At 45.8% G+C, this 16,632-nt stretch overlaps 1 protein-coding gene across 1 annotated transcript; it reads left to right on the forward strand.

The window, feature by feature from the left end:
• Positions 1–256: 256 nt before the first annotated feature.
• Positions 257–16,632, forward strand: ccdc3a (coiled-coil domain containing 3a). The gene is made up of 3 exons (XM_066669383.1): positions 257–733; positions 1,511–1,685; positions 14,732–16,632. Exons 1-3 carry the CDS (start codon positions 384–386, stop codon positions 14,993–14,995), a joined length of 789 nt encoding a protein of 262 aa, XP_066525480.1. The 5' UTR covers positions 257–383; the 3' UTR covers positions 14,996–16,632.

Raw genomic sequence — 16,632 nt, forward strand, 5'->3', positions numbered from 1 at the left:
GAGAGAGAGTGAGAGAGAGAGAGAGAGAGAGAGAGAGGTGTGAGAGAGGTGAGAGGGAGAGGTGTGTGTGTGAGAGAAAGAGAGAGAGAGAGAGAGGGAGAGAGAGGTGTGTGTGAGAGAGAGAGAGAGAGAGCGGTGTGTGAGAGGGTGAGAGAGAGGGAGAGGTGTGTGTGTGTGTGAGTGACAGATAGGAGAGAGAGTGAGAGAGAGAGGAAAACAGCACATAAAGAAAGAGAGAAAGAGCTGAAATTGTGAGAGAGAAACAAAGAGAGAGAGGGAGACGTATAGAATGAAAGAGAGAGAGAGTAAGAGACAGACCGAGTGACAGAGAGAGATTGAGATAAACCGGGTGTTCATTAGTGTGTGTAGTGTGTTAGTTCGGGATGCTGTGGCGTGCGCTGCTCGTGCTCCTCTCGTGCTCCGTGCTCCGGGTCTCGTGCTGCCTGCTGCCCGCCGAGTGGAGGCCTCTGAGTGAGGGCTGCCGCGCGGAGCTCGCGAACATCGTCCTGTACGCCCGCGTCCTGGCGCTGCACGAGGACACGAGCGCGCGGCCAGACGAGGGAGCGCGCGCGGGGCTACAGTACGCAGCGGAGCTGCACGTGCTGTGTGATCAGGCGTGGGGCAGCATGCTCGAGATCCCCGCGGGATCCCGCCTCAACGTGTCCGGCCTCGGGTACCTCCACTGTCAGTCACACACCGTGATGGAGAACTACTCCTACATCTTCTTCCTCAGGTGAGAGAAAGAGAGAGAGAGAGAGTGTGAGGGGAAAGAAAGTGAGGGAGAGAGAAGGGAAGTAGAAGAGAAATAGAGGGCGAGAGTGAGATAAGGGACAGAGATAGAGAGAGAGAGAAGGGAAGGAGAAGATAAAAAGGGAGAGAGACGAGGAAGAGATAGAATGGATGGAGAAGAGAGAGAGAAGGGAGGGAGAAGAAAAATAGAGGGAGAGAGAGAGGAGAAAAATAGAGAGAAAGAGAAGGGAGAGATAGAAGGGAAGGAGACGAGAAATGGAGAAAGAGATGGGAGAGAGAAGGGAGGGAGAAAGAGAAATAGAAGCAGAGAGAGAAATAGAGAGGGAGAGAGAGATGGTTAAAAGAGAGGAGAGAGAGAAAAGAGGGAGAAGGAACACCTGGAAGAAGGAGAAATAAACAAAGGGGAAAGAGAGAGAGAGTAAAGAAAGTGATGGAGAAACGGGGAGAGAGTGCAAGAGAGAAAAAAGGAGTGAGAAATGGGTAGAAAGAAGGATGGAGAAACACCAAGAGAGAAGAGAATGTGAGGAAGAGGGAGAGAGTGAAAGAGAAGGAAAGGAGGAGAAGTGAGGGACAAGGAGAGAGAGAGAGAGAGAAAGAAGAAAAAGTGATGGAAAGGAACAGGGAGCATGAGAAGGAGAAATAGAAGAACAGAGAGAGGGAGACAAACAGAGAGACATTAGGGCCTTCAGAGCAGTGATGAACTCTGATATCCAGATGTTCTGATATGTGTGTGTGTGTGTGTGTGTGTTTTCCCGTGCAGGATGGATGAACACTACAACATTCTTCCTCATGCCATAAACTTCCAGGACGCCATCTTTCCCGACACTCCAGAAAACCGCCACGTTTTCTCCAGTCTCTTCCAGTTCTCCAACTGCTCCAGCGGACACACCTTCCACAACTTCAGCCCGGAGTGGGAATACCAGGAGGACAACAGGGTAGGACACACACACACACACACACACACACACAACCACCCCTCCCTCTCTAGGACTAAACTGTGGAACAGTGGAACTGTGTTCCCTTTAGTGACACAGCTCTCTTCAATACCGTTGGGTATTCTCATGGCTGAATGCAATAAAAACCCTCACAGCAATGTTGAGTCAGTGAGTGATTCGGAGAAACATGTGGACGAGGTCGACAGTGCTGGATGAGCCTCAAGTGTCCCCAAACTTTTGGCCGTGCAATGTGTATTGAAAAACACAAGCTGAGACTGTAGGACTGGCACACACACACACACACACCATTCTTTTGATAGAATTATATAGAGTGGTCTGTCGGTCACTGCTGGAGATTGAGGATCTTCTAGGGTTCACCGGACTCACTGACGTCCAAGACCTCCCACCTAGATGTCCACCTCTCTCTCTCTCTCTCTCTCTCTCTCACACACACACACACACGTCTGATGTACCTACCTAAAGGGAAGCAGGTGGAGAGAGATAGAAAAAGACAGAGAGAGGAAGAAGGCCAAGAGAGAAAAACTACAAACGATAGAGTGGGTGGATGGAGGATGGTGGATGGAGAGAGAAAGAGAGAGATTGAGTGAGAGTGAGTGAGTGAGTGAGAAAGAGAGAGAGAGAAAGAGACAGAGAGAGAGCAAGTGAGCGAGAGAGAGAGAGATTGAGTGAGAGTGAGTGAGTGAGAGAGAGAGAGATTGAGTGAGAGTGAGTGAGAAAGAGAGAGAGAGAGAAAATGAGAGAGAAAGAAGTAAATTAAGCGTTTTATGTGGACAGCTCAGGGCAGAGCAGCTGGAATGTCTGGGGTCTCCAGGGGTCACATCAGAAGCAAATCCGCAAATCCACTGCAGTGCAAGCCACACACACACACACACATTCTCACACACTGCAAGCACACACCTGTTCAAAATCCCATCTCGTCACAAATTAAACTATGCACTGGTCAAAAGAATGGCACTGTCCTTTAATCAAGGGGGAAGTGGGAAGGAATGGGCAGAGCCCAGAGTAGTAACAACAGAGGCTCTATTCCCTTCATTTTTGACTGCCTTATTGCCCATTGTTTGCCACGCAGTGCTAGGGGGTGATTTACTGACCACACAATTTCACACACAGAGGTCACATGGCCAAACGTTTGTGGCACGGTGGTGCAGCAGGTAGTGTCTCTGTCACAGCTCCAGGGTCCTGAAGGGTGTGGGTTTGATTCCCGCTCCGGGTGACTGTCTGTGAGGAGTGTGGTGTGTTCTCCCTATGTCCGCGTGGGTTTCCTCCGGGTGACTGTCTGTGAGGAGTGTGGTGTGTTCTCTCTGTGTCTGCGTGGGTTTCCTCCGGGTGACTGTCTGTGAGGAGTGTGGTGTGTTCTCTCTGTGTCTGCGTGGGTTTTCTCCGGGTGACTGTCTGTGAGGAGTGTGGTGTGTTCTCTCTGTGTCTGCGTGGGTTTCCTCCGGGTGACTGTCTGTGAGGAGTGTGGTGTGTTCTCCCTGTGTCCGCGTGGGTTTCCTCCGGGTGCTCTGGTTCCCTCCCACGCTCCAAAAACACACGTTGGTAGGTGGATTGGATACTCAAAAATGTCCGCAGGTGTGAGTTTGTGAGTGAATGTGTGTGTGAGTGTCGCCCGGTTAATATTGGGACATAATTATTTTCAATTGGGAATAAGCTGATTCGCATTACTTACACGAGGCAACAGATCAAAGTCCATGGTGCAATTGATTGGTTGATTGCAATTGACACATTTGTTACCCCTGCGCCAGAGGCATTGATCACACACACACAGAGTACTGGGCAACCAGCCTTAGTTGGGGGTTTGGTGCCTTGCTCAATGGCACTTCACCCATTGAATATTGAGGAAGGAGAATGTGATTTTTCTCCATATTTCCAGCTAGTCCAGGAGATTCTAAGCCCACTTGAGGTTTGCCGTTCTGTAAGACTCAAGTAAGTTAATGATTTCAGAATCTCATAGACACCCGGGGGTCCATGGCTTTCCGGTGATGGGCCTCAGACATGTGTGGAACCTGTGGATCCTTTTTACATGCTGCTATCAAAAAGAGCTCTTTTCCAAACAGCGATGGCTTTCTGTTGCTCTGATAAGATTAGCTTCGCTCTCTGTATATTCACACCCATGACAGAGAGCTGTTAGTGGAGGGCGGTGCTGTGTGAGACTGAGTTCAGTGAAGTGAAAGGGTGCTGGCACTGACAGAGCACATCCTGAACCGCACCAACGCTAATCCCCTTTAGCTCAGACTTCCACAAGTCACAAGAACACTGCTCTGTTCTGCCCTGGGGAAGCCTTCCCTCACCTTCTCCAGGTTCTGGTCAGAAAAACACCCAGCTGTATATCTTCCTCTCTCTCTCTGTCTCTCTCTCTCTCTCTCTCTCTCTCTCTCTCTCTCTCACTCAGTCAGCAAGCTTTAGTGTGAGTGTGTGTTGTGTACAGGTGTGTGTGGGTCAGAGGCAAAGGCCTGAGGAGATATGAGGTCACGCAAACAGCTGTCCCCTTCTTTAAACAGATGTCAGATTGTAAGTGTGTGTGCCTGAATGTTACTACAGCCTAAATTCACACACACACGCTAGGTATCTTTTAAATGGCCAATAACTTCCTCATGGAAAAATATATAATGTATAATAAGCTTTTTTGTGTGCTGTATAATTGTAATTCAATATTTAAACATTCTCCTGCTCTTTTGTCATTTTATGGCGACTGTTGTGTAGTGTTTTAAATCACAACTGTCATTGTATTCCACAGATAACCTAAAAATGAGATATCAATACTCTACATTCACGGTGGTTAACATCGAAACCCCCGTCTGTAAAAGGTCTGAACCCAAACTCACACGTACTTTCGGACACAGTATTGTCCCCAAGAACAGAACAAATCCATGACAGTCTTCTGCAGCTTTTTCCTGATGGAGCTCAGAACGAACTCAGTGCCCGATAAACTCTTCACTCGCCGATTTAACACTTTTTTATTGAATACAATGACAATAGTCACAATAAAATGACAAAAGAGTGGGAGAATGTTTGAATTACAAATATGTTTGTACAGCTAATATGCTAAATAACCTAGCTGTCCAAAATAAAAACCTTCATTCATTCATTCATTCATAGGTCGCGGTGGGTCCAGAGCCTACCCCGGAATCACTGGGTGCCACACACCCTGGAGGGGGCGCCAGTCCTTCGCAGGGTGAAAATAAAAGGATTTATCTCAAAAATAGTAACTTGACAGCAGAAGGAAAAAGCACGTATTAACTTTCAATGGTAGTCAGTTTATTCAGAGTAATTATGGAGCATTTCTATTGGTCCGTTTATCGTGAAATTTTCACACCGTGTGAAGGACAGCTGTTGTGTTCAAATGGCGTTCTCGTGCAGTGTGTCAAAACTCTATCTAAACACCAAGTTAAAACCGAGCCAATGAAGACTGAGCCATAGTAAGATTGACCATTTACTGTCACTCTTCCTCATTAACATTCAGGTGAAAGCTGTAGGAAATAAACAATACAAAATATTGAGCGTCTGCACTCTTAATTATACATCACAAGGTACATAGTTGCAAACATAACTGCATATATTACTTTCCTTCACCAACAATAGCTGCTAATAGGGCTGTTAGCTTATACACATATGTAAATCAACTGCTTGTATTTATTCCTTTAAACTGACTGCTCTTAACAAATGAACATATTTATTACTAAATGAAATGCCTCTGTGATGCAAGTGGATTACATTCAGAGCATGAGATGCACTTCTGCCACGTTTTATTTTCCTTAATAATGTCCACAATAAAACCGGAAGTAAACCGGAAGTAAACCAGGAAGTGATGTCATCATGAGCCGTAGAAGCCAAATTAAAGCAGTCAAACTAAAAGTTCTTCATATAGTCATTATTTTAATATTCTGCTGGTCACTTTTAAACTAAACAACAAATAATTATTCATTTTAATAATAGGAAAAAAAACTAAATAAATAAATAAAGGGCAACACAGGCGTAGTAAACTAAACATCCACAGAGAAATGTTTTTCTTTGGAAAGCAACAATATATGAAACATATGAATTTTGTCCACTAGTGGGCGTCTGTGTGCTCAGTGAGAGGTTTGTCATATTTATTTGTCAGAGATATATTTAACACTCAAGCCACCTCGCCCACTGCTACCTGCTCTGTTCTCAGATGGCCCTAATCAGACATTCCCCACACTTTATACCAGAGAGCTGTTAGGATAAATCCTGTTTAATGTCTGATACGGCTGATTCAGACATTTGCGTTCTCACGTTCATCACCGCTGTGTAATATCTAGTAGAGTTCAGGGCTGCTGTGTGTCTGAAAGGCTCTAGATGAGGTACGTTAGGCCAGTGCCAGTGAGACTGGTGTTTCTTCACTAGGATTTACTCACTGACATTGGAATAAACTGAAAGTATGCTATCATGCATAATATGTACACAGGCATGCGCACACACAAACACACACACACAGAAACACATGCACATATACACATCACTTGTAGGTGTGTGTGTCTGTGTGTGAGTGTTGAGCAGGGACAGGTGGAGGTGATTAGCGGGTGCTGGGGGAAACAAAGATAATGAGAGTTGTTGTGCAGATGATAATTCCTGTGGGAAAAGACTTGTTGGACCTAACCTGAGGGAGAATACAGCACAGTTTATGCAGCCCTCACACACACTCACACACTTTGTGCCTGAGAACACGCACAAAGGCAGAATCCTAACCTCGGCTTCAGGTCACGATGCTCCGTTATCATTGTCGTAACACAACCCAGTGATAAATAAATTCTGTCTTTCTGCCACAAGATTACAACCACTGACAGGAGACATCAATAACTTTTATCAGGTTCCCCCTGTCAAAGGTTGGAGGGAGCCAGGTCTTGAAGTTGATGTTGGAGGCAGGAGAAATGACCGGTGTAAGGATCTGAGCAGGGCTGGGCAATTAATCAAAAACTAAACGAAATTGACATTCAGAACTTCTAATCGACATAATCTGGTCTATATCGATTATATCAATTGTTTGAATACATTTTTTTAAACTCTGTTATATTCCCAGTGTGTGTTCATGTACTGTCCATTTTTAAACCACACTACCACGCTGTAGTCAAGTGATTCTGTCACATGGAAGCAACTCATAGGAGAACCTAAACGCAGAGGCCGACCGAGCGGCTCGAGGAGCTCGTATCAAAGAAAAACACAGCGTCTGTGGTTTGGACTTTGTTTTGACTTTAATTAAGACGACGCTGAACAAAGCACAATTACACACCAAATATAAACAGTGCTCCGAAAACAAGCTCCCAGTGACATTAGAAAAACTATCCCAGCTTTAACACTGGAGCATATTGGAGTCACTGAACTTTGAGGGTCATAAATACAACAACAAAAATAATCATTGAAGAATCATAATCGTGATAAAATGTACAATTAATCGTGATATTGATTTGCGCTCACATCGCCCAGCACTCGATCTGAGCCACTTTGGCAAAGGCTGCATTGTGCTGGTCATAAACTTTTGGTCAGAGTATCTCCAAAACTCTGTCTTCTGGGGTGTTCCGTGTGTGGTGGTCAGTACATGCCAGAGGTGGTCGAAGGAGGGGAAACCGGTGACCTGCCGACACTGATGTGTGAGGGGGTGAGTGTCAGAGACAGCATTAAGTTCTTCAGGAGCTTGATGCAGTTCTGAACTGGATGCAAACTGAAATGTTATTGCAAGGTGTAAACAGGCTCATAAACACCTTCTATTAGCTGGATATGATTCCCAGCAGAGGAGCAACACAGCAATAAAAGAATAATAGGATGTGAAATGAAGGGCTGAGTCTCGAACAGTTTGGTTAAACCCTTGTGAATTAGATGGAGATTAAAACACATGAAAAAGTAACACTGCCCTCGTAGAATCTGTCAGAGGGAAATTAAGTCATTTGTAACGGGTAGCCTCCAGCGCCCAATGTTCTTGTGTTTCTTATTAAAAAAGAATGGGATTTAATATGCGTGCACACATACAGTCTTGTATCTGTGAATTGTGGGGACATTACATAGACTTCCATTCATTTTTGTGGAGATTTACCAATTAACTTTTCCAAGAAATATTAGTTTAACACTAACCTTAACCCAACCTTAAATGTGATTTCTGTTGTGGGGACCTGCTTGTGGAGTGTGTAATCAGGGTTTGGTCCACACAACGTGATATAGTCTTGGTACACACACACACACACACACAGGTGCATTCTTTAAGCAGACACAACTAACCCTCGTCCATTTCCTTCTTATTTTTCTCAGTAACAGACAACACTCAGCTGAGCTTGTTCTGAAAACACACACACACTCCAGTGAACTAGGGGCTGTGAACACACACCAAGAACGGCGGGGAGCAGTTGCGGGTTCGGTGTCTTGCTCATGGGCCCCTCAGCCGTGGATGTTGAGGGAGGAGGACAGTGCTGTTCCTTCATTCCCGACGCTTGTGGGAATCAAACCAACGACCTTTCAATCATAAGCCCTCGTCTCTCACCATTAGGCCACGGCTCCCCACGGCTTTATCGATCCCAAAGGAAATTGTAGAATAAATATTGTATAAATTGTAACTTATAAACATTAACAAACAAACTATGCTTTTTTTCCATGTACAGTTCTGTGCAGAAGTCTTAGGCCCCTAAGATAATGATATATATTTAAACTAATGCTTCTCAGTGAGCGTGGGGCTTGTATAAAGTTATGTATAATCCCAGTAAATACCAGATAATAATATAAAACAAGTAAGAAATATAAGATAATGTTTTTCTATAAAGCAGTGGGTGAGAGTGAGTTTGAAGAACAGTGTTTTGTTCAGATTCTACTTGATTTGGATGAATTTGTTAAATCCACAGCACATTATTTAAAATCATTATTAATTCACCACTAAAACTAGGTACTGGATGATCACCTCAAATAATACAGACTCCACGAGGAGAGACTTGGACAAAGTTAAACACATTCACACACAGAGGATCACACTGGAGTCATGTAATTGGGTTTTTTCTAATGGAGAGTGCTATTTGTTGTTGTTTTGTTTGTTTGTTTTTAGTACTGTGTCAGGACTGGGCAGAACAGAGAGAGAGACACTAGAACAGAGAGAGAGACACTAGAACAGAGACAAAGTCACTAGAACAGAGACAGAGACACTAGAACAGAGACAGAGACACTAGAACAGAGACAGAGAACTAGACAGGGAGAGCTAAACAGAGTGAACAGTACAGACAGACTAAGAGAGAAACACAAAGACTGACTAGCGATACAAACAGACAGATTTGAAGGAGACAGGGACAAGAGAGAGATACACAAACAGACTTGAAGGGGAAGAGGAATGTCCAATCAAGTAGCAGTCACACAAAGGAACTTAAATACACAACACAGACAAGGAACACCTGGGACAGATCACAAGACAAGGAGGCAAAATGAGAGGGCGGAGCTAAGGCGGGACTAGGGTGGAGACAGGAACAATAACACACAGAGCCATGTGCTACAGCATGGTGGGGAAAACAGACACAGGACAGGGCCAGGGCATGACATACTGCTCAGATAAATAGCTTTTAAATCTCATAATCTCTGGCACCTAAAACGTTTGCACAATGCTGTACATCATTAAATTTTGTTTCTATTTTCACTTCTTTTCAGCTCTACCCAAGGTCCAGAGATTCCCCATTTTGCTTGTAAGGGACTTTCAAGGCTTTTGTTATCTTTCATAGGTGGGGAAAAAGAAAAAGAGGGATAGACTTACGTTAACAGTGAGTGAGAGAGAGAGAGAGAGAGAGAGAGAGAGAGAGAGAGAGAGAGAGAGAGAGAGAGCATGTCATCATAAGTTTCAGTGCTTCTTCACTCTTTTTCTCTCTATGTGCAGTGTTTGGTCTAAAGTATCCTAAAGTTGACTCTGGTTCTGACTCCATCTCGTAATCAGTCGTTTCTTTCTTTCTCTCTCTCTCTCTCTCTCTCATTGCTGACTCATGGATGAATGAATAGACAGATAAGTAGTTTGACAGACAGACAGTGATCACTCAACACCATCCACCACGTCTCCCACCGTGTGTCCTTCTCTTTCCTGTCTCTCATATCCCCGGTCTGTTTCTCTCTCCATGGCTTGGCTGGACTTGGCGGAGTGTTTCGTGTGTGTCGTAATCTGCTCTTTGTGCCTCCTCTTCCTCCCCCTGCTGCTCTTCCTCTCCGTCTGTCCACCACTCTGTCCCTCCACACTGACCACGCATGAGTCAGGTGTTTTTTTTTTTTCTTTTTCTTTTTCATCAAAGCTTGGACCACTGCGCACAACAGGCTGTGTTTGGCTTTTGAAAGGAGACCGGCAAAGTCACATTCAGACACACACACACACACACACACACACACACACACAACAGGAAGGACACACCGTTTCCATTTTCAAGAAAAATAAGCAATTGAACATTATTGAATGCCTCCTACGAACAAAGCAACAGGACCACCTCGAGTGTTTGGGAGCCGTCTTGGTGTGTTCTGACCTGTCTGGCCTCATCGCTCTATCCAGGAAAAACACATGTCTCCATTCTTGTTATTTTCCACTGTGTCCATCATCTGAACACAGGAGATAATTTGGTACCATTTTAAAATAAGACAACATTTAAAAAGGCATAAAAACCTGTTTATTTCACGTTTATTAATTTCACTATTAAAGTCATTAACAGGGCGGCACGGTGGTGCAGCAGGTAGTGTCGCAGTCACACAGCTCCAGGGGCCTGGATGTTGTGGGTTCGAGTCCCGCTCCAGGTGACTGTCTGTGAGGAGTGTGGTGTGTTCTCTCTGTGTCTGCGTGGGTTTCCTCCGGGTGACTGTCTGTGAGGAGTGTGGTGTGTTCTCTCTGTGTCCGCATGGGTTTACTCCGGGTGACTGTCTGTGAGGAGTGTGGTGTGTTCTCCCTGTGTCTGCGTGGGTTTCCTCCGGGTGACTGTCTGTGAGGAGTGTGGTGTGTTCTCTCTGTGTCTGCGTGGGTTTCCTCCGGGTGACTGTCTGTGAGGAGTGTGGTGTGTTCTCTCTGTGTCCGCATGGGTTTACTCCGGGTGACTGTCTGTGAGGAGTGTGGTGTGTTCTCTCTGTGTCTGCGTGGGTTTCCTCCGGGTGACTGTCTGTGAGGAGTGTGGTGTGTTCTCCCTGTGTCTGCGTGGGTTTCCTCCGGGTGACTGTCTGTGAGGAGTGTGGTGTGTTCTCCCTGTGTCTGTGTGGGTTTCCTCTGGGTGACTGTCTGTGAGGAGTGTGGTGTGTTCTCCCTGTGTTTGCGTAGGTTTTCTCCGGGTGACTGTCTGTGAGGAGTGTGGTGTGTTCTCTCTGTGTCCGCATGGGTTTACTCCGGGTGACTGTCTGTGAGGAGTGTGGTGTGTTCTCTCTGTGTCTGCGTGGGTTTCCTCCGGGTGACTGTCTGTGAGGAGTGTGGTGTGTTCTCCCTGTGTCTGCGTGGGTTTCCTCCGGGTGACTGTCTGTGAGGAGTGTGGTGTGTTCTCCCTGTGTCTGTGTGGGTTTCCTCTGGGTGACTGTCTGTGAGGAGTGTGGTGTGTTCTCCCTGTGTTTGCGTAGGTTTTCTCCGGGTGACTGTCTGTGAGGAGTGTGGTGTGTTCTCCCTGTGTCTGCGTGGGTTTCCTCCAGGTGACTGTCTGTGAGGAGTGTGGTGTGTTCTCCCTGTGTCCGCATGGGTTTACTCCGGGTGACTGTCTGTGAGGAGTTGGTGTGTTCTCCCTGTGTCCGCGTGGATTTACTCTGGGTGCTCCGGTTTCCTCCCACAGTCCAAAAACACACGTTGGTAGGTGGATTGGCGACTCAAAAGTGTCCGTAGGTGTGAGTGTGTGAGTGAATGTGTGTGTGTGTGTCTGTGTTGCCCTGTGAAGGACTGGCACACCCTCCAGGGTGTATTCCCGCCTTGCGCCCAATGATTCCAGGTAGGCTCTGGACCCACCGTGACCCTGAACTGGATAAGGGTTACAGATAATGAATGAATGAAAGTCACTAATAATAATTTTTAACACAGAGATAGAAACGGCGACAGTGACCTCTTTTTTGTCTCATACTGAAAGTGTCTTATAACTTGTCATTATCTGGCAAGATCCGAGGCTTAACTGTAGATGAATGAGGGTTCACTATTTGGCAAACAACAAGTCACTGTTCTTCTTTCTGCTATGTGCTATAACTGATTATTAATGAGTTTAATATAGGAGATATAGGAGTATAACTTCTCTGTAGCAGTTAGCATTCTCCTCCAAGTGTGTTGCTGTTGAGAGGCTTTGTTTTAGCAGAAAGATGAAAAGAAGAAGTAGCTGGCTTCATGAGTCTCAGAGGACGCTCGTGCTTCTCTCTCTCTGCCAGGGGGGGGGGTGCTGTGTGTGATTAGGGGGAGTCAGAGTTAACTGAGGGAACTGTTGACGTCTAAGTTGGGGAAAGGACTGGGTGGTAACTAGTTCATTAACTCAAATACCTGTTAAATTCCCAAACGTTTGTGGACACCTGCAAATCCAACATTCGTTCATTCATTCATCTGTTCGTCTTCTGTCTTCTGTGAACCATTGTGCACCAAACAGGAACTCAACCCACACGTCTGAAAAAACATTCATACGTCATGGTTCTTGATTACTTGTAGTTATTTTATATTCACTAACCAAGCTCCAGGCCACTGGGGGTGCTGTTTCACTACCCCCCCCCCCCCCCCCCCCCCCCCCGAACTCTAACACTCTTATGTACCCAAAGAAAAGCTACAGAATCAGCACCGTAAGAAACATTTTCTCAAATTCACCTTGAGACCAGGCTGCTACCCTCCTCTCTTTGCTGTAGTTCCAGTCTCTAATCTTCTGGAGAGGATTTGCACCAGATGCTGGAACATTGCTGTGAGGATTTAGATGATGTTGGGTGAAAGTTTCACAAAGAATTGGCAACTTAGTTTACAATCTCTCTAAACAACTTATATTAGAGAGAACAGCAGGTCTTTATCTGGTTAAGTTCCTATTTGGAGATGTGTTTATTTTCTTTGACAGTGACGATTTGTTTGTTTTGCTTGTGTGTGTGAGATAGTGTGTGTGTGTGTGTGTGTGTGTGTGTGACGTCCAGCTCTCTGCTGGTTGCATGCCACCTGCCCGTGTTTCTAATCTGGACGGTCTTGCAGAGGGTGCTGTTGTTGTTGCACCCTGTTTGTTTTTACAGCGGTGCGGGTTGTGTTTAGACAGTAGTCCAGCAGGTGGCTGTTCTCTCTCTCTCTCTCTCTCTCTCTCTCTCTCTCTCTCTCTCTCTCTCTCTCTCTCTCTCTCTGTTCCCATGTGAGATTAGTTGTGGCAAGGTATTTTCCCAGGCTCCCAAGGAAAGGACAAGACACAAGGCACATCAGTTACGCAGAGGAAGTAGTTAAATGAATTTATGTCTTTTCACCCTCAATGGATCAGACACAGCAGTGCTGCTGGAGTTTTTACTGAAGGACTAGAGGACGAGCGACACACACTGTGCAGAGACAGATGAGCTACTGTCTCTGACTCTACATCTACAAGGTGGACCAACGAGGGAGGAGTGTGTCACAGAGTGGACAGAGAGTGGACACAGGGTTTAAAAACTCCAGCAGCACTGCTGTGTCTGATCCACTCTACACCAGCACAACACACACTAACACACCACCACCACGTCAGTGTCACTGCAGCGCTGAGAATGATCCACCACCACATCACACCTGCTCTGTGGGGGTCCTGAGGGTGTCCTGACCTTTGAGGAACAGCCATTTTGCAAATTATGCCAAATTATGTTGTTTTTTTTGCCAAAGAATATGAAAAATCCTTTAGAAAATCCTGTAGTATTAGTCTAGATGTTTTTCATGAGGCTGGTCACTGAGTGAACCTCTTCTCCTCAGAGGGAGCACTGACCCCTGACCATAGTGCGCACACACACACACACAAACAATTAATATTCTATAAACATTTCTCATTCCTCGTCTGTGCTGGGGGCCCACAGATCAAAGGCAGTAGTGAAGGGGAAGTAATGGGGCTGACAGGAGCTGGGGATGATGGTGCCATCACTTTGCTGTTTGACCTGCATTCCTCCAAAAATCCCCACTGGACGTTCAAGGCCTATTCACAGCGAGTACAATGTTTTCGCCCCCAAAAAAATAAAACCAAATGCAATTTTTCATGCAGCGGAACCTTCACACCAGGTCGGCCTGATTTGAACGCATCCAGAAAATAGAACGAGTTCTAATTCAAAATCTGACACAGGGTCACAGTCCTTCAGTTGCAGACTCTGTGTGAAAGACGTAAATATGCGTGTTTTCAAAACGTGACGTGTGTTAAAAGGCCTTCAGTCTCACAACAATGGATTTGACCAGGCTGCACTGATATGGCCTTTAATAATAAGTCTTTCAGGGCTTTGCTTCTGACCAATCAGGGTCTAGCTTCCAAACAATCACGGCCTAGCCTCTGACCAATCAGCTACTAGCTTCCCAATAATCAGGGTCCAGCTTCCTATCAATTAGTGCCTCATTTCTCACCAATCAGAGTCTAGCTTCTGAACAATTAAGGCCTAGCCTCTGACCAATCAGCTACTAGCTTCCCAATAATCAGAGTCCAGCTTCCCGTCAATTAGTGCCTCATTTCTGACCAATCAGGGTCTAGCTTCCAAACAATCACGGCCTAGCCTCTAACCAATCAGCTACTAGCTTCCCAATAATCAGGGTCCAGCTTCCTATCAATTAGTGCCTCATTTCTCACCAATCAGAGTCTAGCTTCTGAACAATTAAGGCCTAGCCTCTGACCAATCAGCCACTAGCTTCCCAATAATCAGGGTCCAGCTTCCCATCAATTAGTGCCTCATTTCTGACCAATCAGTGTCTAGCTTCCCAACCAGTCATGATATATCCCTACAATCTGGGTGTAGTTTCTGACTAATTTCAACCTAATTAAATCAATTTTTAACCAATCGTGGCCTAGCTTCTGATGTAGGTGGAATCCCTCAGGGCATGTTGCTTTTATTTTATTATGTTGTGTTGTTAGTTGTGTATTATATAAGTTTCAAATTCTCTCTCTCTCTAGTTGCTGTGTTCCTCGGTACAGCAGGTGTTGCTGGAGGAGGAGGAGCGGGTGGTGGAGCTGCAGGAGCGTGTGATGGAGCTGCAACAGAAGAACGAGCATCTGAAGTCTCGGGTGGAGAAGCTGAAGCGCTCTCTGAGGAAAGCTCGCAGAAACGGCCGCCGAAAACAGCTCGAGCTCCAGCAGCGTCTCAGTGGCTCACACTCCCCTCACTTCAACCACATCTCTCCTCCACACAAGCCCTCTCACCACACACAAGGCCTCTGAGAACGTACACACACACACACCAAACGTGGACACCTGAAGGCTGCTGGACAGTCTCTTTTTACAACGCACACACACTTTTCATGACCACTGTATGTGTCACCCCTTGTGAAAAGCAAAGTGTACTTAAAATGTGCTGATTTATTTACATATTAGTAGTGATTCTACATCAGTATTTCAGCACATTTTAAATATCCATTGGATGCCTGTGTTCGCTTCTGAAACACGTCAAGCTGGAGATTTATGGTGCTTTTCCACTTCATGGGTCAGACTCTACTCGACTCCGCACGGCTCGGCTCGCTTAAAGCTTGTTGCTTTTCCCCTAGCACAGCTTCTCCACGAAATGGAGCTGGAGACGTCGCAAAACACCATCTCTAACGGGAAAGTTACGAGCTGCCGTTGTGAGTCCGATAAAAATAAATGTGAAAGCTGATTTTATATGCGGTGTGTTTGTGCTGGATTTGAATGAGCTCAGCGTGAGCTTCCGTGGTGATTGACAGGTCTGTCTGGCCAATCAGCGCTCTGCAGGGTTTACACGTCACCATTTAGTACGTATTCAGCTCGGTTGGAACCCGCCGCGAGCAGGGACCAAAAAAGTGTCTGGCTCCAGGGACCAGGACCAGATTCGTTCAGTGGAAAGTCGAGTCGCGTTGGTTCCATGCAGTGGAAAAGTGCCATTATAGTGATGCAGATTTTACTGTAGGTCGTTTTTCGTATTTTCATGCCTTTCATGACTGACATAACTTTCTTGTACATTTGCAGATGAGGTAATGTAATTACTGCCTTGACTGTAAACCCCTTTATCAATAAACCAGTGCCTGTGAAATGATCTGTAGAAATAAGTGGCGAAGCAGTCCACCGACAGCTGTGGGAAAGACGTTTGGGGTGTTTTTGTAAGTGTAGATGCATAATAAGGATTTCTGTGTACCCAGTCACAACAGCGTGGTGTGTATTGTGCTATTCATTACATTAAAACATTACGAGCTCTGTTTTCCTGGACACACAAGTGCAGAAATAAGGCATAAGGCCGTGGTGCAGACTTGTGAGGGAGTGGCACAAACATAGGTTGGGGTTTTAGTAACTTGGTGCTGACATAAATATTCGTTGCAGAGCAGTGCAATTCCAAAACAAAAGAGGCGTCATGCAATCGCATTCCCTACTCTCATCCCCTTTAAAAGATGACCTGGGACACTCGCCACAAACAATTCCACGTGCACCTCTCCACACACACTGCTCTACATATGCCTCCCATGCTTCACTCTTCAGCTGTGTCTCATGCTTTAAAAGGAACACTATGTAATATTTTGTACCATAAAATGACAGCTTTAAAATCATTGTGATACTTCACTGAGCTGAGCTCTTTTGTTGAGAACAGGGGCTCTGTCATTGCTACTCTGGGCTCAGTACTGCAGAAACAACACTATGTAACTTTTGGTTTAGGAAACCATATCGCCTCCCTCTTCCTCCCCATTGATTTCTGTACAGTGCATTTTACCTAGTGTTCCTTTAACCGGAATGAAACCCACGCAGACACAGAGAGAACACACCACACTCCTCACAGACAGTCACCCGGAGGAAACCCACGCAGACACAGAGAGAACACACCACACTCCTCACAGACAGTCACCCGGAGGAAACCC

This window comes from Hoplias malabaricus, chromosome 4 (assembly GCF_029633855.1).
Source record: "Hoplias malabaricus isolate fHopMal1 chromosome 4, fHopMal1.hap1, whole genome shotgun sequence".
NCBI classification, from domain to species: Eukaryota; Metazoa; Chordata; class Actinopteri; order Characiformes; family Erythrinidae; genus Hoplias; species Hoplias malabaricus.

What these genes read in the sequence shown, in the direction of transcription:
- ccdc3a (XM_066669383.1), top strand. Translation starts at nt 384, where the DNA reads ATGCTGTGGCGTGCGCTGCTCGTGCTCCTCTCGTGCTCCGTGCTCCGG. An exon ending in TCCTACATCTTCTTCCTCAG is followed by an intron (nt 734 to 1,510) that starts GTGAGAGAAAGA and finishes TTTCCCGTGCAG; the next exon opens with GATGGATGAACACTACAACA. An exon ending in AATACCAGGAGGACAACAGG is followed by an intron (nt 1,686 to 14,731) that starts GTAGGACACACA and finishes CTCTCTCTCTAG; the next exon opens with TTGCTGTGTTCCTCGGTACA.